This window comes from Gadus morhua, chromosome 16 (assembly GCF_902167405.1).
Source record: "Gadus morhua chromosome 16, gadMor3.0, whole genome shotgun sequence".
Classification (NCBI taxonomy): Eukaryota; Metazoa; Chordata; class Actinopteri; order Gadiformes; family Gadidae; genus Gadus; species Gadus morhua.
This window is the reverse complement of record NC_044063.1, coordinates 23,110,765-23,136,753: the sequence shown is the minus strand read 5'-3', so window position 1 is coordinate 23,136,753 and position 25,989 is coordinate 23,110,765. Positions and strand designations below refer to the sequence as shown.

The 25,989-nt window shown below is 44.4% G+C and overlaps 1 protein-coding gene across 3 annotated transcripts; it reads left to right on the top strand.

The window, feature by feature from the left end:
• Positions 1-724: 724 nt before the first annotated feature.
• On the top strand, positions 725-25,989 carry LOC115561306 (alpha-2-macroglobulin-like protein 1). Of its 3 annotated transcripts, none has more exons than XM_030381258.1 (36): positions 725-957; positions 2,278-2,458; positions 2,865-3,021; positions 4,471-4,523; positions 4,859-4,879; positions 5,142-5,310; positions 5,462-5,546; positions 5,667-5,790; positions 6,094-6,208; positions 6,306-6,421; positions 6,652-6,816; positions 7,113-7,349; positions 7,473-7,536; positions 7,907-8,052; positions 8,332-8,481; positions 11,130-11,264; positions 11,949-12,060; positions 12,192-12,309; positions 12,935-13,163; positions 14,099-14,225; positions 16,642-16,763; positions 17,179-17,230; positions 18,226-18,309; positions 18,640-18,816; positions 19,323-19,404; positions 19,839-19,995; positions 20,911-20,976; positions 21,898-22,066; positions 22,390-22,586; positions 22,786-23,001; positions 23,734-23,852; positions 24,503-24,593; positions 24,839-24,907; positions 24,990-25,095; positions 25,191-25,232; positions 25,441-25,989. In XM_030381258.1, exons 1-36 carry the CDS (start codon positions 881-883, stop codon positions 25,518-25,520), a joined length of 4,410 nt encoding a protein of 1,469 aa, XP_030237118.1. In that variant the 5' UTR covers positions 725-880; the 3' UTR covers positions 25,521-25,989. The 3 variants fall into 3 exon arrangements, with proteins under 3 accessions (XP_030237118.1, XP_030237117.1, XP_030237119.1); XM_030381257.1 differs by having other exon boundaries at positions 18,223-18,309; XM_030381259.1 differs by having other exon boundaries at positions 18,223-18,309; positions 25,191-25,276.

Here is a 25,989-nt window from a genome sequence, read left to right as displayed (position 1 = left end):
TGCCTTTGTGTGTGTGTGTGTGTGTGTGTGTGTGTGTGTGTGTGTGTGTGTGTGTGTGTGTGTGTGTGTGTGTGTGTGTGTGTGTGTGTGTGTGTGTGTGTGTATTTGTTTCTGTGTATGTGTGTGTGCATGCCTGCATGGTTAGGGTGTGTGATGGAATGGTGGGGGGAGGGGGAATCAACAGATGGTAATTAGAAATGTGCTCCATACATGTTTAATATGAATCTGCTGGGGCAATAAAAAAATGAGGAGGAGGAGGGGGTTAATATTGATTTAATACAGATTTCATCACCCCAAATTGGGAAGGCAGATTTTAATGACCTCCTCCCTAGATAGATAAAAGAAAAATAAGAAACATGAATAACTATCCATGTAGCCCGACAGCGGTGCTGCCCTCCACTGACCACCGCTGGAACTGCAGTCGGCTGCTACCAGGAGGAGGCGGCCCGTACTCATGGTCATTCCTGTTGAAGGGTCGCTGGCACGTTGCCATTTGCTATCCCACCACGCATTACATATAGCTCATTCATATTGCAAACGCTTTTTCCAATGTACTAAGATAATCTGTACATCTTCATCCCTGTGAAATCCTGCTAATTTAAAAGAAAATTTACTCAAAGCAAGCCTTGACTGGCTTCTGCATGCATTCAAACTGGGGGTGGGGGTGTTAAGGGGGGGAATGGACTATTGCTTTTTGTTTCTTTGGACTTCCCCTAAATTCGACCTCTCATAGGGACTAGGGAGGAGGCAGTGGTCCGCCTGATTTCGGTGGGAGTGTCTGGATAGTTGGGGTATAAATAGCCTGATTAAAGTCATACTCTGAGCGGCTGGACCTCCTGTGGCCAGATTCTGTTTGGTGTGTTCCGCAGAAAGCAGCATCATGGCACCTGTCCTACTGTGCGTGCTGGTTTGGACAGCGTTTGCCTGGTCTCCAACCCGCGCCCACCTCAACGAAACGTAAGTATGCACACTTAAGGCAGGTCCGAGGATCTGGGTTTATGCAGCAACGTTAGAAACACACGTAGCGATATAAGATATTTCGTTTCAAAATCCATTGCGGGGCAACACTGGCGGAACTGGAACATAGACATGGGGTGGCAAAGGGTCTCGGCAAGGGGGCATGAGACGACAGTACGTGGGAAGAACCCATAAACGTTGGCCTCCAAGACTTGTACAACAACACCGGTTTTTGTTGCAAGGGGTTACGTTTGAGGGGAATGGGCCTAAGATTACATTTCCAAATCTTCACCTTCAGTTCATTTTCTAGTTTGTTTCAATGCTTTGAGAGGCTTGTGGACATAGTGGCGGTTTAATTTTTTCTACAAATACAGTTTTAAGAATAAAAGGTTAGGGGGGCAGCTGGGGTGGCAAGGCTCTGAAGTGCCCCCCCCCCCCTGTAGATCCGCCCCTACTTGTACAACACTAATGCTGTTACGAAATCGTGCACTCCCAAGCAGGTTGGTGTACATCACGCACGCACGCACATTTGAATAATTTATTTGAATCCACCAAATTAAATTCAGTACAGAGAAAGGATTAAAATATTAGCTAACAAGATAACAAGCTTTGATACTCAAGGATACAAGAAACATCACCTGTGCCACAGAGCAAGGCTGCCTATTGTAGCTGAAATAGAACAGAATTTGGCCAGTTTTTTACCTCTGGTTTTTGAGAGCCCTGCCAGTCCAAGCCCACTGACAGTGAGTTTGTGGACTTGCCCCAAACTGCCAAAGATTAATACTATCAATTTGCATTCATAACCTATGTCTCTGATCCTTGTACTGATGGGCTGGTATTTGGTTATTTTGTCATAAAAGGCTATGTCCATATATAGGTCAAAGACAACCTACCTCCATCAACAGCTCCTCCCTCCTATCTTTAGCCAGAAAAATAATATCAGGGTTGTCAGGAATGTTTTTGAACACATCATTAGTATTGGTGAACCAATCTGCCATTACAAGGGAACGTTTGTACATAGAAGCATTTGAGTGTTTTTTCCTTTACATTGCTTGCAATCAAGTCCACCAAGGGATATGCTTTTGGTTATACCAGGGTGTAAAAGTTTTGCCAGACAGAAATAACAATGACTCAAGAATAGTAGGTACAATTAATACAAAGACCAAAACATCTAAGCACACGAACATATCCAATAATATAGTTATATTTCATACGTAAACAATCAGTTGTAATATTAATCAGATGGGAGCATCAATGAAGAGAAATCCCGTTAATATTGACCACAGACATCACGATCCCCGCTCCTCCTCCTCTCGTCAGCATCTACGCCGTGACTGTGAGCTCCAGGGTGACCGGAGGGGCATCTGAGACGCTGTGCGCCCACGTCCTCTCCCCCCCGGAGCCGCTGGCCCTCAGGGTGACTCTGGAGGCGCAGTCCGGGAGCACCGTCATCCTGGAGGAGACGGTTTCCACGGATTACTACGGCTGCTCCACCTTTCAGGTCTGCTCCTCTAGTAGAGAAATACCAACAAATGACTTCATTATTTAAACTAATTTCAACGGAGCAGGGTTTTATCCAAAGTCCCATTCATCATCAGTAGTCTAGACCCCCCCCTACTACCCCTACTAACCACTGTAATGTAACCACTAACGCATAGATAACCACGTGTAAGAGTAACTACAATGTTTGGGGTTCCCTGGCTCTTCAATGTTACGTCATGTTGCGTAACGTGGTATGTGGTGGTTATATGGGTGAGGTTGTACCAGGACATGAGTCCTGTATGGGGCCGGCGTCCAGGTACTGGTGTTGGGGTCGGGGCGTCCGTCAGCAGTATGTATCTCAGTGCATCGTTGTTGTACCTCAAAGCTACGTTGAGCCCTTGATGATGGGGCGGGTGGTGTTGCAGGTTCCCATTGTGACCAGCAGCACGGTGGCCACGGTCAATGTGGCCATCCAGGGCGAGAGTGCCGTCATGAGCAAGAAGACCAAGGTCCTCATCGCCCCTCCAGCCTTTCTTCATCTGATCGTGATGGACAAGCCGCTCTACAAGCCTGGACAGACTGGTACACATGTGCTCACCCCGTCACAAGCCTCCAGCCTACAGGGAGAGGGAAACGCTGTATTGCAGTAGTCACACATTTTGCTCTGCATTTTTTGTTTACTGCAATAAATAGGTTGGATCAAAGCGTAGGCTTTTGGGCTTCCGTGAACCTGGAAATTATATTTGTGTTCTCTTGCTGTTGTGAAAGGAAAACCAAACAGTCTGTTGAGCTAGTCCCCGTCCTTCATCAATACATAGACAATGCCTCCTAACCACTTCTGGCAGACTCTTATTCTTTCATATGGTGTGTGGTTGCTGTTCAGCCTTTCACCGTCTCCACCCACAACAACCTGAGGGGGGTGGGCATGATAAGAACTGTTGTGTATTTAACAAGAACTTTGGACCAGGATTAATCCATATCACTTAGAAACCCACTGCATCGTGTTTCATCTGAAAGGCCTTTAAGGGGAACTTTGGACCAGGATTAATCCATCACTTAGCGACCCACTACATCGTGTTTAATCTGAAATACCTTTAAGGGGGAACTTTGGACCAGGATAAATCCATATCACTTAGAGACCCATTACATCATGTTTAGTCTGAAATACCTTTAAGGGGAACTTTGGACCAGGATTAATTCCATATTGCTTATGCCCCTTTTCCACCGACAGTACCAGCTCAACTTGCCTCGACTCGGTCCGCCAAAATTAGTTACCTGGTGTCTGGTACTTTTTCAGTCTCACCTCCGTCGAGGTTCCAAGAGACCTGATCTGATCATACCGTAAACAGCCTACTGGCCACTGATTGGCCAGAGTTACGCCACTGGCCGAATAACGATGAGCGCGACGTCCGAGCCTGACACCCGACACCCGACAACCAACACCCGGCATCTTTAAATACTAGCATCAGCGTCAAAAATAGTGATTGATTATTGAACATGGCAGGATCAGCGCGCAAGAGCACGCCGTGGACCGTGACAGAGGTGGAGACGCTTCTGTGCATAACACTGTCTGATAATGTGTCGCATATATGTCGCAGTTTCGTGCATGCGTGCTATGACGACCCGTCCACGTTAAAGAGATACTTTCTAGATGGAAACACAACGTGCCTGAAACCAAACCAAGTTGTGCCACGCTAAGTCATGGCGAGGTGAGCTGGTACTGTTGGTGGAAAAGGGGCATTAGTGACCGTCTACATCATGTTTCATCTGAAATACCTTTTAAGGGGAACTTTGGACTAGGATTGATCCATATCACTTATGGATAGAGGGGTTTCATCTGAAATACCTCGGAGGGTTTGGTTTCCTTGAAACCAAATTGTTCTAGTTTTGATTATTGTTTTATTAGAAAATAAGGCTGTCCTTTTGATTGTTTGTGATCACCTTTGACTCATGTGCAATCTGAATGTCCACCTGAATGTCCATGTCCACTTGAATATATATTTGAATACACCTGAATTTATTTATTTGTAGTCCAGTTCCGGATCGTCTCCATGGACGCTGGCTTCATCCCTTTCAATGAGCTGGTACGTGATGTCCTCTTATTTACAATCCTTCATCAAACTGGAGAGCCATGAATTGTTCCCGTCAGTCAGGAGGCTGAGCTCTCTGGTGCTCTCTCCATTACCTTCCATACTACTATTCTTTTGGTGTCATTATGTAAGAATTTCCTATTGATATGTCATATAAAAAAAAAACCTTGATGATTATAATTACTCAGCTAAAGATAATATGAAGGAAAATACTTTTGTGAGTAAAGAATAGATAATACAAATAGTATGATAAGGCCATACAAAGCTAGAAATGTATTTATGAAAATAAATATAAAATGACTAAAAACGTCCTTCCCGTTTATTTGCAGTATAAAACAGTTGAGCTTCAGGTAAGAACTCTTCAAATGTACTACATAATACATTTTTCTACATTTTGGTGTATATATATTTCAATATATTTCAATAGTTTCATTCCAACCATTGATAAAAAAAGGTATTATACACCACCGCAAATCTCATGGATTTTGCATAGGAGGGAAATGGAGTAATCTTGGGGGTTTTAAATAATCAGTTGCATCTGTAAGTACAGCAATACCTGCTCGATTCGCAGTGATTTAGTCCATGTCTCCATGTCTTTCACTTGATGCCAAGGACCCCAACAGAAACCGCATCGCGCAGTGGCTGGATAGGGCCGCCGTCAGTGGCATCCTGGACATCTCTCACCCCATGAGTCCAGAGGCCGCCCAGGGACCCTACACCATCACTGCCTGGACGGAGAAAGGAGAGAGCACCTCTCGTTCCTTTGACATCAAGGAATACGGTCTGCCCCCAACTGCAACAAATACACACACACGTGCACACACGTACTGGTACTACACAATAAATGTTGCTTTAGAAACATTTTGAATCTGATGGATTTTATTAGCCGATTTTTCATGCTTGGAAAATGATACTTAGTCTTGTCCTTTCAGTTTTGCCAAAATATGCCGTCAACATTAGACTACCTAATGTCATAAATATTTTACAACAAGAAGTCCCCATACAAATTTGTGGAAGGTGAGTGTCCACAATGCTGAATTCATGGAAAATGCCCTTGAGTCCCATCATGCCTGTGGTCATCATTGCTTCCTCCCACTGTTAATCCACCAATGCCTTGCGAGGCGCTCCTTCTGACAGATACACCTATGGAAAGCCTGTCCTTGGGTCCATCAAGGTGGTAGTTTGTAGAGAGGGCCAGGGCCATTTTTCATGGCATTATTCTGAAAAGCAAGAAGACATCTGTGTGACATCACAACTGCAGGCAAGTGGCAACTAGACCTTGCAGCCTAGGGGGTTGGCTGGCAGTTATTTGACTCGTAAATACTTCCTACATGAACCCGACTTATTCTAGACATTTTTAAATATCATCCGATGCATGGGGTAGTGTTGGGGTTATTTTGGGTCGAACATTTACATAAATTATCACTCCAATATAAATATTACTCCTTATCTGTCATTTGCCTCATATATATTAATGTTGCTTATATGTGTTCTAGATCTTGATCTATTTGGTTTCAGAAGTTGTTGGCTAACCTTCGCACCACTTTTTCGTTCTATCTCCCAGACGGACAGAACTGGCTGTGCAACGCACTTCATTAGGGTATCGGCATTTGGCCCAAGAGATCAAACGTACCGGGACATGTTTGAGGTGACGGCTGAAATGGAGGAGTATGGCACTGGTAGGTTTATGAATGAAATAATTAGTTGTTTTGCAGACAAAACAAGACATTGTCAGTGTTGGTGTCAAATAATGAACGTTGCCTGTATATTTTGTAGGGGTGGTCATTCAAGCCAGTGGCCAAACGCCCTTCTCTGTTAATGTCAGAGAACTCACATTTGAGAATGTTGCAGATAATACTGCCTATAAGCCAGGGATCCCATTCGAGGGCAAGGTAATGGATATTGGCCATGAGCCATCAAATTCAATCTGTGTGTGTGTGTGTGTGTGTGTGTGTGTGTGTGTGTGTGTGTGTGTGTGTGTGTGTGTGTGTGTGTGTGTGTGTGTGTGTGTGTGTGTGTGTGTGTGTGTGTGTGTGTGTGTGTGTGTAATGTTTTTTATCTTTGTTTGTTTTATAAATATTTAAAACTTGTGTGTGTGTACGTTTCCTTCCTTGGGTTCCAGGTCAAGCTGACTGGAATAGACAGGAAGGCGGTGGGGGACGAGGTGGTATATCTATACGTGGACGTCAATGCAGCGTCGTACAACCTCACGCTTCTGACCCAAGACAACGGCATGGCTTCTTTCTCCCTGGACACCTCCCTGTGGAAGAACAGCGTGGTTCTTACGGTTTGTCCTTGTGTCTGTATGTTGTATCGTTGACTTGCGGCAAGAAGGTCCTGGGTGCAAAAGCATCTGGGTCCTGGTTTTGTATGTTCTCCACGTGTTCACATGGGTTTCCCCTGGGTGAGCCAGTAACCTCCAACACCAACACCTCTGTGGGGTCAAGGCCCTGTCAGTGGACCTCCCAGAGAAGCTGTTCAATCAGAAGATTTTTCCCAGGGGGACACTCAATGCTTTCTGTATTTAAATAACTTTTTTTTTAATTTTAAAGTTGACATGTGTTGTAATATCTCCTCCTTTAGGCAAGCTCTAGACCCAAGGAAGAACGGCAGTCATTTGTGCATGGGGAACGCCTGCCTGCATACCCCTCGGCAGTACTGACCATGAGGCCGTTCTACTCTAAGAGCAAGAGCTTCGTGAAGATCTCGGCCAACGGCCACAAGAGCCTCTGTGAGGGGGAGTCCCAGGTGGGCGCCCAGTACATCATCCAGGGCGAGGAGCTTAGGCCGGGGCAGGAGGAACTGCCCTTCTACTACACCGTGAGTCAGCGTTGTAAACACTTTACACAAACACTTCAACACTTTGCTTTATTTATAAAAAAAACGTGTAATTTGGAGATATAGCTCTGGATTTAGCGCTTTCTCCCTCCCTCTGTCGATTAGGTGATGTCCAAAGGTGCAATAATGAGGCATGGGCATCTTCCAGTTGCTGTAAAAGATGGAATCGGTAAAATATCCTTCTATAGATATTCAAATAATAATTAATGTGCAAGTCCCACTCATGAAGCTTTTCTTCCAGAGAGGACCTCTCCTATTGGCTCCACTCCCTTGCTTGATAGCGTGACGGGCGTTATGGAAACGTTTAACAACACCCCCGCACCACTCATATGAAACACAGCCTTTCTAAAGCTGTTATGACTTTGGCCTTTCAAATAATTAAAAACTATTTTAGGTGAATGTATCAAGGATGTGCCATATCATTTATCATTTGGAATATTATTACTGCAAAGCTTTCTGAATTTTTCTTTAGTAGACCTTTTTTATATTGCTGCTACTAGCCTCTCCATGCCTTATTCTTCCCCTTCCCTCCGATCTAGTCAACAAAGGAGTGCTATCCATCCCCCTGCTTGAAAAAGCTGCCCTCAGCCCATATGCCCAAGTGGTGGTGTACACTTTGATGCCAAGTGGGGAGGTGTTGGCGGATAACATGGACTTCCCAGTGGACCAGTGCTTCGAGAATAGGGTGTGACAGGCTAAACATCAATCTGAAATGGCTGACAAAGCTTTGAGTTTGATTGACATGGTAGAAAAAAATTGTCAAATAGAATTTCATGGTGACTTTACTGTGCCCTTTAAAGTGTAACGTTATGCTAAGACCAAACGTAATGAAAATTGTTTAACTTGACAATGCATGTTGTGGTTTCTAAATGAGCATACATAAAGACGGCAATAGGAACTGATCAGAATGGCCATTAATGCATGGTATTGTTACTGCAACCCTTTTTTGTGTTGCTATCTCCAGGTGAAGCTGGAGTTCTCAGCAGATCGAGAGCTGCCTGGAGGAGAGACCTTGTTTCGCCTGGAGAGCCAGCCAGGATCCTTGTGCTCCGTCAGGGCAGTGGACCAGAGCATCCTTCTGCTGCAGCCGGATCAGGAGCTCAGCCCTTCTTATGTACGTTCTCACACTCTTACCAAAGACATAGACTCCATCCAAGGACAACCAGTGATGACCCAGCTCAAAGGATGATTAATAAGGGTCAGATATAGTTTTTTCTATTTAAGGTACTGTAATTTTTGGACTATAAGCCGCGCCTTTTTTCCCCATTATTCGATTCTGCGACTTATATAACGGTGCGGCTTATCTATGGATTTTTACAGCTAACGGCCACTCGGAAAATTAGTATTCAAAGCTTAAATCAGTATTCTGAGCTTTGTTTTGTTTTTTCACGTACGTGACATTACCAGAGCGAGGGAGGCAAACTATTAGCGGGATCTTGGGAGGAAAAGTAATACTTAGCGAAATGCTAACCTTAGCTTAGTTGTTTGTTTACGTTCGCTGTACAGCGCCGCGCCAATCAACTGTGACTGGCTTGCTGCAGATCGTGAGCGTCTTGGTAATACCCGGACAATATAATGGATATAATATGGACACATAAGACAATCAATATTCAGTATTTGTTATGGATTTATTGTAAAAAATCCCTGAGAAGATGCACGTTCCAGGATGAATTGAAAAGCTCCCGTAAGGGCTGAGATGGCAGAGGACAGCTGATTTGGAACGGAACAACAGCTGTTCGCTTTCACGGGAAAAAACGAAGGAACTTCAACCTACTAATTAACGTTCAAAAACTATTAAATCTTCAACAAAATATGCAGATACTGTCAAAATTGGTTCCAGGGAGTATATAGGGATTATTAATAGGGATGTCCGATATTGGCTTTTTTGCCGATATCCGATATGCGATATTGTCCAACTCTAAATTTTTCCGATTCCGATATCAGCCGATACCGACGTCGATATTTGGGTTATTTATTTTTCCTCAGACCTAATTTAGGTAACATTACATATCTCCTGTTGTGGAATTAACACAACATGCTTAATGTTATTGTGATGCCCCACTGGATGCATTCTTGAATGTAACAAGGCTTTCCAAATGTTAACATTGTCTGTGCAAAATAAGAAAAATACTTCAACTTAATTTAAGGGAAAAGTGCCATGTTTATTTTTATTTTTTTAATGGTCTCAGACAACAGTTTGGATTACACTCTCCCTGAGATAATCTTGACAATGCCCACAACAAATAGGGCAAACTTGACTTCACAAATGATAAAACATTGTACCTGAACAACTATGTGCAACATAGCAGTATGTTTCTTTAACTAAAACTCAATAACCTTAATTGAATAAATGCACAAATATGAGTCAATTACAATGTGCACTGTACTGCACAATTTTGAAAACATTTATTTGAGCTATAAATAAAAAAAATAAAAAAATAAAAAAATAAATAATCGGTTTTAAGGCAAAAAAAATCCGATACCGATATTGACCGATATTACATTTTTATGCTAATATCGGGCCGATAATATCGGTGGGCCGATAATATCGGACATCTCTAATTATTAATGTAGATTTTGATGGTGTTGTTTTCTGGAACGAGTATTCGAATATTCGCTCGGAAAAACCAACGAGTATTCGAAGCCTGAAAAATGGCATTCGGGCCAGCCCTAATGAGAATTACGGTAAACATTAAAACACCTGCATTTTATAGTCCAGTGCGGCTTATATATGTACACATCATTCCATTTAGCTGCTGCGGCTTATACTTCGGTGCGCCTTATAGTGCGAAAATACGGTACTATGCAAAAGGGCTTTTAGGGCAATCCCATTTCGTAAACCATGGGGTTTGCATCCAAAAGTGAACAGCAGTCTGTCGACTGTTTACTTTTCTGAACTAAGCAGCACAAGAAGCTGACAGTTGGCTACTGTTAAGACTGCTTAGGGCTAACAGGATATTGTTATATAACACTTAATGCAATGTTTGAGCAAAATGTACGGAAGACTTCCTTAAGGATACGCTGATATGTTAACTAACTATGATAAATACAATTGTGGATTTGAGATTGATTGAATAATGGCGTCTCATTTGCATAAATATATCTTTGGATAACTTTTTAACACAATCAGCTGGAAAATAATCCCATAAATCCGGGACCCAAATTTTTGGTAATTTGGGTTTACCAGTTTTACCAGGATTTTATTTTTTCAGGTTTACTTAAACTTTCAATGTATAGAAAAACTTTCCAGACGGACATTATGGGTCCATTTGGCAAAGAATAGTGCCCAAAAACCAAGTTTCAGATATATTTTTTAGAACGGGGTGGGGGCGCACCTTTTAGGTTTTGGAGACATCCGTACTTCCGGTCTACATATGCTTATTTTATTTGAACACTCCCAGGATTGTAGCCCAGGCTTACATAACAAAAAAATACAAATCCATGACTAAAACCATAGTTGGCTATGACACATTTCAATAGGAAATCAATTCAAAGAGTATAATTTTTTTGTTAAAAAAAACGCGTATCAAAAGGCTATGCATTGAATACAATAAAATCCAGTATTATACGCATATAAATGTTGAGATAAATCTAGGTAGTAGGGCTTTCTCTTTTCTTACGTGGCCTCCATTGGAGAGCCCCATTTTAAGCCCACTGAACACGGTTAACCTCAGACTCGGGAACAGCCCTCTCTCGCACATCGTCATGTCAGACTGCTGCACCTGCTCAGTCCCAACGCTCTTTCATCCGTGGTATCTGAAGGTGTTCAAACAGCTGCCTGTGCAGAAGCTGAGTGGCTTCAGCTACCAAGTTGAGGACCGTGAGCCGGATCTCTGCTCGCCCTGGGAAGACGTGGCGGAATCCACCGCGAAGGACGACGTCTACAGTGTTTTTAAAGTAAGGTATGAGTGATGGCATGAGGAAGAACATCAATAATTATGTCAAATATAATATTTGGACCATGATGCCTTATGCATGTTGACATGTAAATTGCCCTTTTGTAATGTTATTTATATATTGTAGCAGGCCAGTGGGTGTGGGGTTTCCAAGCCACCAAGTTGAACAGATAAAACCATACAACACACAGAGCAGTTCAAAGGGGTGATTTATTTACAGGGTAAATAACTATCACCAGGGTGGGGAAAAGGGTAATCCGTATCCAGGGGCCGTCACCAGGAGGGTCCTCAAACAAAGCGGTCTGTACACAGGGGGGTAGTCAGACGGTCCAGGTAATCATTAAAGTCTCTCTCTCTCTCTCTCTCTCTCTCTCTCTCTCTCTCTCTCTCTCTCTCTCTCTCTCTCTCTCTCTCTCTCTCTCTCTCTCTCTCTCTCTCTCTCTCTCTCTCTCTCTCTCTCTCTCTCTCTCTCTCTCTCTCTCTCTCTCTCTCTCTCTCTCTCTCTCTCATAATCAACCCCTGATGTTAACGATATTCTTATTGATACAATTTGTTGTAACCCCCTCTCCTCCAAACATACCACTCCCCTCACTCCTCCCTGCCGTCTGCCACAATATTTACGTATCGTTCTAAATTCCTAACTGCCGATGACAAACATAACTTTTTTTTTTACTCACACTTTTAGGAAATTGGAATAAAACTTGTGACCAACTCTGAGGTGAAGAAACCAGCCACCTGTGTGTTCCTTGAACGTCAAGATCATGATATTGTATTTAGTCGTTTGATGTATGATGATGGTAGGTTCCTTGATATTGGCGGATCTTTGAGGATGTTAAGCAATGTCTAATTGACATGCCTGACACTGAAAATCACCTCCATTCAAGGATATTGTTCAATGTAATGTACTCTGACGCATTCTGTTTGTCAGATGTTCAAGAATTCGACTCAGCGACGCACTTGAAGCCCATGAAAAAAAAAAGGGAAAAAATAGAAACTGTGAGAAGCTACTTCCCTGACACCTGGATCTGGGAGCTGATCGCTGTCGGGTTAGTGCTCTACTCCTGAAACCTGGATCTGCTGGGTCAGTGCTGGGATTGAATCCCTGTTGGGTTGGTGCTGGGATCTGATCCCTGCTGGTTAGTGCTGGGATCTGATCCCTGTTGGGTCAGTGCTGGGATCTGATCCCGTTTGGTTAGTGCTGGGATCTGATCCCGTTTGGTTAGTGCTCTACTCTTCAGGTTAAAGCTCCACTAATTAGAGAACTATGTTGCTAAATTGAAATAATGGGCAGGATGTCTGCAGCAGTACGATAATTGGCAAGAGTTACAAGTATCTCATTTTAAAATGGAACTGAAACCATTTCAGTAAAAATAACATCTCCCACCCCTCAGAAGAGCCTGGGGTCCCCCAACCCATCAGGGAAGAGATGTCCTGATAGGTCATGAGCACTCCCATCAGCTTTGAGCTGTCTTAAATGGACATATGGTCTTATACTATCGGCAAGGCCGGCCTAGTCATCTTGGAAGGATATCCTCAGTGTATGTCATCTCTGGCTGATGGCTGTGCCGTTTCTGATAAATGACGGTGGTTAAATGAGCGGTTGAATCTCAACCACACCCCCTTAACACACTGGAGGTCCCTATTTGACGTGGTGACCCTCTCCATCTGCAGAGACAGCGGGTCGGTGAGCGTGGTGAAGACGCTCCCTGACACCATCACCAGCTGGCGGGCCCAGGCCTTCTGCACCTCCTCCTCCCTGGGCTTCGGCCTGTCCCGGGACACGGCGCTGGTGGCCTTCCAGCCCTTCTTCGTCAGCCTGACGCTGCCCTACTCGGTGGTCCGAGGGGAGGTGTTCACGCTCAGAGCCACCGTCTTCAACTACCTCCCTAGCTGCATCATGGTGGGCCTCTCCGTGCTGCGTGTCCCCCGGCCGGTGGGCTGAGGGGAGACGAGGACGCTCTCCATTCATTAGAAGCTACTCAGAAAGGAAGAGATCCTCTTTACACCTCTTGCATCCAAGAATTTCAACGCATTGTGTATAGTATCATGTAGTGTAGTATAGTACTATGAAGTATAGGATGTAGTGTAGTTTGTAGTATAGTATGTAGCATAGTATGTAGTATAGTATGCACTATAGTATTAAGTTGTGTAGTATGAAGTATGGGATATAGTATATAGTACTGTAGTATGGGATATAGTATGTAGCATAGTATGCAGTATAGTATTATGCAGTCTAGTTTGTAGTATAGTATGCAGTATAGTATTATGTAGTCTAGTTTGTAGTATAGTATGCAGTATAGCATTATGTAGTCTAGCTTGTAGTATAGGATGCAGTCTAGTTTGTAGTATAGTATGCAGTCTAGTTTGTAGAATAGGATGCAGTCTAGTTTGTAGTATATGTCCTATACTACAAACTAGACTGGATAATGCAATACTGCATCCTATACTGCAAACTAGACTGCATCTTATTCTACAAACTAGACTGCATCCTATACTACAAACTAGACTTCATCCTATGCTACAAACTAGACTGCATCCTATACTACAAACTAGACTGCGTCCTATACTACAAACTAGACTGCATCCTATACTACAAACTAGACTGCATCCTATACTATAGTATGCAGTCTAGTTTGTAGTATAGGATCCAGTCTAGTTTGTAGTATAGGATGCAGCCTAGTTTGTAGTATAGGATGCAGTCTAGTTTGTAGTATAGTATGCAGTCTAGTTTGTAGTATATGATCCAGTCTAGTTTGTAGTATAGGATCCAGTCTAGTTTGTAGTATAGGATGCATGATGTAGTATGTGTGTTGACTCTGCGCTCCCTCTCTGCAGGTCAGGGTCCAGCTGAGCAACTCGTCCCACTTCTCCCTCAGAGAGTGTGCGGACTGCCAGTACACCATGTGTGTGTGTGCAGAGGAGAGCAGGGTTTTCCAGTGGGAGGTCAGCCCCTCCTCCCTTGGTAGGACCTAATGACCTGCTCCTTATGCCCTTAACACCGCAGGAAACTCTCCTCCTTCATGGAAGGACAATCATATCAATATAATACAATTTATTGATCCCAGTCCAGAAGAGTAGCGGCAGCAGCTCTTAAAATGAATCTCTTTTTATTTTCTCTCCATTTCAGTTCTGAGTGCGCTCCGTTCCTCGCTGTAAATGTCAGAAGTCTTCTTCACTGTAACGTCACAGGCCCATTCGCACATTGTAGATAAATCCTAGGAAAGGATCTGCCACTGCGTCTCTGAAGAACATCCCCAGTCTGGGTGATCAAAGCACCACAAGCGTCCCTCGTGGCTTCACTAAACATCCGTCACCAATAACATTTGTAAAAATCACTTCTGTGTACTAATTCTACTGAAGGGCGTAGAGCAGCGACGGCACTATAGCACTTTGGTCTTTGTGATGAGGGGACTCTCACATAGCAGTTCTCACTGAGCCTGATCATGATGGTAGCGATCTTTCCGCGCATTGTGCAGCTGATTAACAAAGTGCTTTGGATTTTAATATTGTTGAGGAGGGCATTATATTGGTACTGGAGCATGTGCCTGATTTAAGTGTCTAGGGAGAGCAGTTGGCGATGGAGATAATCCTCACTTTTTGCCACTGTCATTTTGAAAGATGTGAAACAGCGGTGACTCCACTGAGACAATCTGCTGCAGCATGTCTACTATAGTGAGGAGGCTACTCTAACTCTACTATAGTGAGGTGGCCATTCTAACTCCACTATAGTGAGGAGGTCATTCTAACTCTACTATAGTGAGGAGGCCATTCTAACTCTACTATAGTGAGGAGGCTACTCTTACTCTGCTATAGTGAGGAGGCTATTCTAACTCTACTGTAGTGAGGAGGCCATTCTAACTCCACTGTAGTGAGGAGGCCATTCTAACTCTACTATAGTGAGGAGGCCATTCTAACTCCACTATAGTGAGGAGGCTATTCTAACTCTACTATAGTGAGGAGGCTATTCTAACTCTACTATAGTGAGGAGGCCATTCTAACTCTACTATAGTGAGGAGGCCATTCTAACTCCACTATAGTGAGGAGGCCATTCTAACTCCACTATAGTGAGGAGGCCATTCTAACTCCACTATAGTGAGGAGAACATTCTAACTCCACTATAGTGAGGAGGCCATTCTAACTCTACTTTAGTGAGGAGGCCATTCTAACTCTACTATAGTGAGCGACCGTTCTTAAAGCCCATGGTGCAGGTTAACCGGAAGTTTCGATTAATAGGTACATAAAACCTGCACCATGGCCTTTAAGGGCTGATTATGGTCCCACGTTCAGGCAAGAGGGTTACGGACCCCTTACGTCCTTGCGGACCCTCCTTGCATCCACCGCAAGGGCCTGACATGCGCCTCCCAAAAATATTAACCTTCTGTCGAGGCGACGCAGCAGAAAGGGCTGTGATTGGTCCGCTTACAAAACCCAACGCAGAACTATAATGGTTCACGACTTCGTCAAAGCATCTGCGTGGTCCTTGCGTTGCGTGAACGTGGAACCATAATCAGCCCTTAACTCTACTATGGAGAGGAGGCCATTCTAACTCTACTATAGTGAGGAGGCTACTCTAACTCCACTATAGTGAGGAGGCCATTCTAACTCCACTATAGTGAGGAGGCCATTCTAACTCCACTATAGTGAGGAGGCCATTCTAACTCCACTATAGTGAGGAGGCCATTCTAACTCCACTATAGTGAGGAGGCCATTCTAACTCTACTATAGTGAGGAGGCTATTCTAACTCCACTATAGTGAGGAGGCTATTCTAACTCCACTATAGTGAGGAGGCTATTCTAACTCCACTATAGTGAGGAGGCCATTCTAACTCCACTATAGTGAGGAGGCTACTCTAACTCTACTATAGTGAGGAGGCCATTCTAACTCCACTATAGTGAGGAGGCACACACACACACACACACACACACACACACACACACACACACACACACACACACACACACACACACACACACTCCCCGTTCCTTTGAAGAATGCTAACCGTCGCTAACAAGTCAGGTAGTCCCTCAGACGAAACAGCCAGAAACCTCTCCCTGAGGGAGGGGTGTGAGAGACACCTCTTTGTTTTGATTTGAGGGCTTTGGTAATGTTGAGGAGGGGAGAGATGTTACAGTCATGTTAATGAGGTGGATGTGTGGGGGGGTCAAGTCTAAGACGGATGGAGAAAGCCTTGTGAACACAAATCAAGTGACAAGGGGGCAAGTAAAAAGGTTGATTGATTAGGTGTGTGTGTGTGTGTGTGTGTGTGTGTGTGTGTGTGTGTGTGTGTGTGTGTGTGTGTGTGTGTGTGTGTGTGTGTGTGTGTGTGTGTGTGTGTGTGTGTGTGTGTGTGTGTGTGTGTGTGTGTGTGTTTGTTTAGGGGAGGTGACCCTGGAGGTCCGGGCCGAGGCGCTGCACACGGAGCAGCTGTGTGGGAACGAGGTGGCGCCCCCGCCCACGGTGGGCCGGGTGGACACAGTGGTGCGCAAACTACTGGTGGAGGTGAGGTTCACGCTCATGGATGGCACACACACACGTTGCCCACCTCGTACTCTGCCCCACACGGGTCCTCACATGTGTAAAAGAAAAGCCAACATCTCTTTAAGTCCCAACATGTTGTCGCTCTGTGTTAATCCTAAATCTTCTATTTTCTGTGTTAATCATGAAGGTCTTGAAACGCTCAAGCTAAACCTAGATGATAAGTTCCCACACAGAAAGCAGTGATAATGTTCAGTGAACCATCAGGTCAAAGCCCTGCTAGAGGACTCAATGGGCCGGTTCTGAAGGACCATAGAGACCCCAGAGCAACATGATGGGGGTTGTACACTAGAGTTGACTTAATAGTGTTTTTAGCATTCTAGGAATAAAGCGGATGTTAATCCTCATAGAGAAAGTGTGCCGTTCTTCTCCCTTCCAGGCAGAAGGCACCCCAGTGGCTGTTACCCACAATGCATTCCTCTGTCCTGGAGGTCAGTTGGTTCCCATTTGTTTACTCAACCTACTTTGGGTTTCCTCACTGAAAAAGGGTCAACAACTCTATGTTAAGGACTACAGCGGCAAGACAGGTCCAGGGTCATTCTACAACACATGCAGCCTGAGGAAGGCCAGGCTGGCAGGGCAGCAGGAACCAAAAGGGATACGGTTCAAATACATGACAAATAGTAACTAGAGACCACAATGACCAAGGGACATGAAACATACAACCAACTGACAAGGGACAAAGGAAGGGAACTTGTTTATATGGGGGAGACTGATCGGGGAATGAGGTGCAGGGGGAAGATAGGACAGGGAAGCTCGGGTGAAGGACATCTGGTGGAGAGGTGGAGAAGAAAAACGAAATCACATAAATACAGAGTCAGACTGACCAGCGAAGCAAGCCCAAATATTGCGAGCTCATCTCCAGTTTTTCCTTGAGATATTAATAATAATATATTATTATTATATAGACAGAACCAACACCAGACCTAAGGGTTAAAGAGAATAAGCTCTAAATGTGCAAGGCTACCAATATGTTATCCTTTACATTTTACCAACATTGATCTATTAAATGCTCAAAGGACTGTTAATCACAATAATGTTATTCTATATTTATATAGTTCTAAATATATGAAGACCAAAACAATCCAGAGATTTTTAAACCGATCTTAAGTATTCATCATTACGTGGATTTGAATTTGTCTGATTACAGATAACTGTTCATTTAAAATGGATGATTTTCGACACGCCCCACAAAGATAAATGACTGGATGAAAACCGTACAAATAGACACACAATGTCTACCGTATCTTGCGTCATTATTACAATAATTAATAATTTTTACAATAGTAAATCATTATTTCTTTAGATAATTTACAATGCTCCCTACTAATTTATTTTAAACGATGTAGACGATGGATTGATGGAAGTCAATCGTACCTCGTAACATTTTCTCTCTTCATTAGTTTGTTTTTTTATTCCCCAGCAGAGAAGCCAGCAGAGAAGAACATCTCTCTCCTGCTGCCAGACCTGTTTGTGGCTGGTTCTGCCAGGGCCTCTTTCTCTGTGTTGGGTCAGTACCTTAAAGATATCCAACAAGGGTTTAATAATGCAATCATAGTATAGAATTATGGAAAATTGTTAATAAAGCAATGAAAAATAATTATAATTAAATAAATATATATATATTTAAATATTTGAAGAGGGTACATTTGTTTTTTGTATTTTGTTACATCTCCCATATAAAGTACATCTGACGTCAACTTTGTGTGTGTGTGTGTGTGTGTGTGTGTGTGTGTGTGTGTGTGTGTGTGTGTGTGTGTGTGTGTGTGTGTGTGTGTGTGTGTGTGTGTGTGTGTGTGTGTGTGTGTGTGTGTGTGTGTGTGTGTGTGGTGCTGGCCAGGGGACCTGATGGGCCGGGCCATGAAGAACCTGGACAAACTGCTGGCCATGCCGTACGGCTGCGGGGAGCAGAACATGATCCTGTTCGCCCCAAACATCTACATCCTCAACTACCTGACCAGCACCGCACAGCTGACACACGCCATTAAGGAGCGGGCCACGCGCTTCCTGGAGAGCGGTGAGGCCTGCAGAGAGCACTAGACAGCACTATTGTCACCCAACATCATACACAGTCCCACCAGAAGGTCTCCACTCTGAAACGCTCGTGGTGGGGCCAGTGTTCAGCAGATCTCACCATGCGCTCCATGTCAACGCTCCCTTACTCAGAGGGGAGGGGCTCAAAGCTCTGAGTGTGTGAGCTGAATTCACATCAGCTTTGGGGTCACGTGACACAGCCCCCTAGTGGCTCAGCTCGGACACACATCGGGGGACCGGGGGCGGTCCCCAGCATACATCGCCTCAAAAGTCACTGCTTGTTACTGCTTTGGGTTTGTCTTTTTGGGCAAAAACCTGAGGAAGAGACCTATTGATGAAGAGGTTAAGAAAGAAAAACCTAGTTTAGAAAACAACTGGGCAGAGCACAGAGCAGCCATAGGAATCCCAAATTAAATTATAATTTAGATATGTTTTTGCATGTATCAAATGCAAAACTACAATCTGAGCATCCTATGCATTCATGTGCAGGCTACCAGAGAGAGCTCACCTACCGGCATGACGATGGCTCCTACAGTGCTTTTGGCAAGAGTGACGCGTCTGGAAACACCTGGTGAGTACGTCAGCTGGGGCTTCTCTTCGTAGTTGGCATGGTAACCGGGTGGGCCATCCCGCCATGTACATGGGTTTCATTCTGGTACATGGCACATTTAAATAAAAATCCCTTAAAAGGCCCCTATTGTACCACCAGTTCAGGTGCGTACATGGGGCCCTTCAGAAGCTGGTAAGACACCCTGGGAGGGAATGCAGAAAGAGGGAACCCGTCCTTCCAGGGATGGGTAGGAGTGCAATGACTGCCACAATAATGGTCAGGTGCAATGGTAGCAAAACAGGAAAGAGGTTGGTGTAGAGGTGCTGGAAGCCAGGCGTCTCTGCATGATCCTACACACTGAAACATAAAAGTGCATTGAGCCCCACCCCTCATTTCCTTACCATGACCTTCTTAATGAGTCGTTTGTGGCGCTTGTGCGTCATTCTCTGTCCCAGGCTGACTGCCTTTGTGATGAAGTCGTTTGGCGGCGCCAAGCCCTACATCTTCATCGACCCAACACTAATCGTGGACTCCAGAACCTGGCTGCTCAGCCACCGGCGGCAAGATGGATGCATCACATCAGTTGGAAAACTGTTTAACAACGGCATGAAGGTAACTTGGATCAAGCCATACGGCAGCAAATGTATTCAGGAGCTTCGTATGACCAACAGTTGTTCCCCTAAGACGTGCTAGAAGGGTGTGGTACCTGTCCTCCCAGCTGTGGTAAAATAGCATTTGGGAATTTATTGTCACTCAAGATGGACACTTAGAATAAATAACGGAGACATGCTTTTGAAATCTAGTCCAAAGACGATGTAAATACCTGACAGCCGTGTGTCTGAAGAATGTTACACTTGTATCCTCAGGCCTAGTTCTGCTACAAGGTATTATGTCAAGTGCTAACAGCAGTGGAGATGGAACTCAGACATAATGACATCTGGGCCAGATGTCTGATATCACATTGCTTTGTAGACAACTGTTTTTCAGTTCAGATGTTTGTGGGTCAGTAAAAAAGAACTGTACTAGGAAAATAAAAATTGACTTTTCTTTTCCAAGTTGAGTAGATCAAAAGTCAAAAGCGATGGGATTTTCAGATCAAATCCGGAATTCCAGATTTCCGACCTAGAAATTGTCACCTTTGTGAATCATGCGTATCTGTATTTAACGAATTTGCATGATCCGTAAAAACCTGAGTGAAATGGGGATGATTTTCGGGCATCAACTGTCTGAAGGACATTAAGATTTGTTCCTTTCCAAGTATCCAAGAGGATGTGTGTCTGCGTCCAGCTGGAGCTCAGCAGGCCTATCTCCACACCTCTGTACCCTACCCGTGCCCCAGTGGTTCAGTGTCAGGTGACAATAATGAGCCCAGAAACTCTGGGCCCATTCCCTCCATCGCCATAGTGCCAGCGACTTCCCACTTCAAGGAGTCAAGGAGTTCAAGTCAAGGAGGCGTGGTTCTTTTCTTTTCTTGTGCTTACTACGTGCTTTGGCGCAGCCTGAGCTCATTCCATCCTGTTCCCCCAGGGCGGGGTGAGCGACGACGTGTCTCTGACCGCCTACATCACGGCTGCACTGCTGGAGCTGGATGCAGTGAGTGCCCCTGCCCCATGTTAACACCATGAGCTATGAGCTATATATGTAGAAACACCATGAGCTATGAGCTATATATGTAGAAACACCATGAGCTATGAGCTATATATGTAGAAACACCATGAGCTATGAGCTATATATGTAGAAACACCATGAGCTATGAGCTATATATGTAGAAACACCTTGAGCTATGAGCTATATATGTAGAAACACCATGAGCTATGAGCTGTACATATATAGAAACACCTTGAGCTATACATATATAGAAACACCGTGAGATATATAAATATATATATATAAATTAGTGGTTGGGCGAAAAAAATATCGCCGTTAATCTATTTTCAAACACTTCCTTGTTCGGACCCATCATGTGACTGAACGAACCATTCAGGTGCTAGAATTTAGAATGAAGTAAACGTGAGGGAATCAGAGGCAGATTCAACAGAATATCCTTACTGTGTTAAATATGTAAGTAATAATTGTGTAACATAAATATATAAATGATTAACTGATTGTAAGTACATTTCTAGCAAATTAACTCCAATATAAATTACATTAATTTATTCTACAACTTTCAAATATTTAACTTCTAAACCTTACATTATTATGGATAATTACACGGCTCTTCTCAATGCTGTAGACTGCTCTTCACAACTTCCGGCGGTGAATTATATTTGATAATTCACCGTTGCCAAGTACAATTGACAGCTGTCAAGGTAAACGAAAGGATTTTATAAAAGAAATACTGTCTGTCACCACATGAGCTCTATATCTCGCTCTCTAGCTTATGTTGTGCAAGATGGTATAGATATAAATATATATATAGAGATATTTATTTATACCGTCTGTCTGGTGTGTGTGTGTGCCCATATAGATACAGTATATAGCTGATTCCCTTGTTCCCTGGTGTGCCCATTGCAGGCAGACCCCATGGTGTCGGGGTGCCTGCAGTGCCTGAGAGTGGCGGTAGCGGGAAAGCTGGAGAACATGTACACCACAGCCCTCCTCTCCTACACCTTCACCCTGGCAGGGGACCAGCAGACCAGGGCCGCGCTCCTCACCGCTCTCCACCAGCGCTCCGTCACAGACGGTAGCTGCATCTCTGTTCGGCTTGCCCACGCATGAAGTAGCCTGACCGCAGACGTTTTGAGGAGAACATTGATTAGATCAGGGTCTAGACTAGATCATCCATAGGCACTCTACTTTTTCAATACTTGCAGGGCACGCACTCATTCAAAGAAATATTGGGGATCAGATGTATCCTGTATATGTGTTAAAGACAGTATTTAAGCCAGGCATGACTGTTTTCAATACATGTGGCTTTATATTCAAGTAATAAAGATAAACCTCGAACTACTGCAGTAGTTCAAGTGTAGTTCTCCCAAAAGCCCCTCACTATCTCTGCTCTTCTAGGGGGCACGCGCCACTGGAAGCGGGCGGAGGCCTCTGAGAAGGTTCTGGACTCCCTGGAGGTTGAGATGACGGCCTACGTACTGCTTGCGGTTCTCTCCGGACCCCCGGTGCCGGGCTTCGACCTAGACTATGCCTCCAGCATCACACGCTGGCTCATCCAACAGCAGAACCCCTACGGCGGCTTCGCCTCTACGCAGGTCGGAGGACACACACCAATGTACACTGTGTGATACTAAATGGCCCCCAGCATTAACGTCCACCCACACACGCAAGCTTTCACGTTCCAGAATCTCATTCAATCTGTCCTGTCTAACCGCAGTTTGATTTTAAATGAACTGAGGAGATGTGTGGTTGTGACGCCCGGTGCAACGTGTAAACCCCGTTGGACCCCGACAGGACACGGTGGTGGCCCTCCAGGCCCTGGCCCGCTACGGCGCTGCCACCTACAGCTCGGAGGGCGCCTGCGTGGTGGGGCTGAGCTCGCTGGGCGGGGCCAGCTGGCAGTTCACCGTGGACCAGAGCACCCGGCTGCTGTACCAGGAGCAGGCGCTGGACCGCCTGCCCGGGGACTACCGCATCACGGCCCAGGGGCAGGGCTGTGTCCAGGCACAGGTGGGACCCCCAGGGGCAGGACTATGTACAGGCACCGGGCTGTGTCCGGGACCAGGGCTGTGTCCGGGACCAGGGGTGGAGGAGGAAGGAGGGGTTTCCAAGAAGCCAAGAAGGGGTTCCCACCTCATGGGTTGATACTAGTCACTGAAGCCTGAGCGTCTGTCTTGGTTGCCCCATGACACATCTCTGGTCAACTGCCGCTTTATGGGTGCCAAGCAGCAGCTCTTATTATTTGTGTTCATCCATTGGGAGGTATAAAGGCTTTCCTTGTATAAAGTCTTAACTTAGAATAGCATTCATTAATAGTCCTTAATATATGTCAACCATGGTCTAAGAGATAGGCATGTTGAAAGTCTTCTTTGAGAACTTCTACAATTCTATCAATTTAGTACTAATGGTCTGTGTATAAATATTTTGTATCGAACTTCCCAACTTTCCTTAATACATAGATGAGCTAGTGTAGCCTTTGATTTCATGGTTCCTACAAACGCATAGAAACTGTTTGATACTAATAATTAACTGGTAGTTCAGTTTCAGCCTTAAAATATATATTGCCATATGGAGAGATTTTTGGACTTTGTAAGCTCCTGGTTTTGGTTTTTGTATGGTGACGGTACCCCCAAGATCGGGGTAAGCCCCCGATTCAATATTCCTGGAGGGGGATGGCACTTAAAATCTAATTCGACAAGTAATTCCACCCCGATGTTGGTTCACCTTGTTGTCACCAACCAGATCGCCATGCGTTACAACATTCCCCCTCCTGGTGACTTCAGTTCCTTCCACATCGCCGCAACAACGACCGCTGTGTGTAACAGCACCCGGCCCACACTGACCATCAAAGTGGACCTCAGGTAAGGTTATGGAAAAAGGCCAGACTGTTGAGAGAGGGGTGGTGGGGACCTCAGCAGATAGACCACAACGATACCTACCAGATAGACGGGGGAACCGACTGTGTGCTGTCACTGGCTTTGTGAATGTACAGTATACAACCATTGGATCCACCAACAACAGAACATGAAACACAAATTGAGTCTAGGAATGAATTCTAGACTAAAGGGTACACTGGACTTAACCAGTACATTTTTTAATGAGACGCACTGATTTTTTGTTTTGTAACTAAAATCTGCCCACTGGCTCTCCAGTCCTAAAGGTTCCATAGCCCTGTATAGATGGGAAGCAAACCAAACCCCTAAAACAACTTATCTTAGATGAAATGGGATCTAGTGGACTACATCATAATGCAATGGTTTGATCCTTGTTCAAATCTCCATTCAAATTCAGATGTTTATATGGACTCTGTTACTGGCCATTTTGTGTCGCTTGGTAACGTCACCGAGGTTCTGAATCAAAGAGTCCACCATACAAAGAACTTTTTAAGATGTTGCTCGTTGGCTCAGACAACCTCAAATTCTGTGTTGGGTTTCCTTTAAGACTGTCTTCTGGAAGGTGAACTTGTTAACTGAATGGCCATCTGAGAAGGTTTTCTGCCTGTGTTGCTCAGGTACCAAGGTAGGAGAGAGGAGACCAACATGGTGATCATCAACCTCAAGCTCCTGTCAGGCTATGGCCTTCAGCAGAGCACTCTGCAGGAGGTGAGTTTAGATGCACTGGTCTGTGTGTAGCCCTTTAAGTGAGTTTAGATGCACTGGTCTGTGTGTAGCTCTTTAAGTGAGTTTAGATGCACTGGTCTGTGTGTTGCTCTTTAAGTGAGTTTAGATGCACTGGTCTGTGTGTAGCCATTTAAGTGAGTTTAGATGCGCTGCTCTGTTTTGTATTCATATTTCTTTTTCAACATGAAGACTGTTGTCAGCAAGCGTTCTGTGTTCTTCCCTCTCAGCTGAAGAGACAGAGCAGTGTGAAGCGTGTGGACTTTGAAGAGGGCTACATCAACATCTACCTCGACGGCGTACGTACCAGGGGAGCCCTGTTCCCATCATGCTTGTGTTTACATTCCTGTGCTCCTCCCCTCACTGTTCTTCTGTGTGCAGCTGAAGAAGGAGGTGTTGAGGAGCTACAGCGTGACCCTGGAGGAGGAGGAGGCCGTCAGGAACCTGAGGCCGGCCGTGGTGAAGGTGTACGACTACTACCAGACAAGTATGACCCCCCCGCAGGCCCACTTCTTAGGACTCGTGTGAGGAGGAGTTAGGAGGAGTGCTCTTCATTTGATTGTCCTTTGTGTTGTTTCCAAGGTGACGAGGCAGTGGCAGACTACTCCTCCCCTTGTGCGGAGCGTAAGTACACCCAGTTTAACCACGCCCAGCTGAAGCTTGCCAAGGTTCCTGCCTAATGTGTACATCGCATTACAGCTTGCTTTTTTGTTATTTATTAAAGTGTAGATCCTGCTGTGCCTCTTTTAGGTTTTTAAGCAAAAACTAAAAACCAAAAATACTTCAATTACAACTTGAGAATTGCAAATAATAACCTTCTTTAATGTTGTAGGTGATGATGTGAATGATCTACTATTGGAACGATTGGAGCCACCAACAAGAAGCACATCAATCAAATTAAAGCCGGACTAATGGTTGTGCTAAATTGTTAATTGTAGCCAGTGAATTCTTTGAATGACAAAAGATGAGATTTAATTTCAACATACACTTTAAAAAAGAGGAAATTGCCAATATGACATGCATTCAAGAAAGCCAATGTTTATTCAATTACAATTCTGTCTTTCTTATTCGATAAAGATAATCCATCGTTTCCATTGGCGTGACAGTGAGCTATGAAACAAGGTACCGTAGACACAATAATGGTCTAACAGTCGACTGGGATTGAATGGATCCGAACGACGGAAACAAACCAGTATTACAAAACAGCTTAGATAGAAGTTTGTCTGCACACGCTGGGTGATTACAGGTGAATTGTGATTGTGATTTCATGTAGTGCGCCTTGCTCTACATTTTATTCTCTTTTTAACAAATATTATATTAATTCATCACTACCATAGTTTAAATTTCGCCACAATAAAATCTTTAAATGACAAAATACAAA

Coding starts and splice junctions, on each gene's coding strand:
- LOC115561306 (XM_030381257.1), top strand. CDS start 881: ATGGCACCTGTCCTACTGTGCGTGCTGGTTTGGACAGCGTTTGCCTGG. Junction 6,817..7,112: donor AGAACAGCGTGGTTCTTACG/GTTTGTCCTTGT, acceptor CTCCTCCTTTAG/GCAAGCTCTAGACCCAAGGA. Junction 8,053..8,331: donor ACCAGTGCTTCGAGAATAGG/GTGTGACAGGCT, acceptor TGCTATCTCCAG/GTGAAGCTGGAGTTCTCAGC.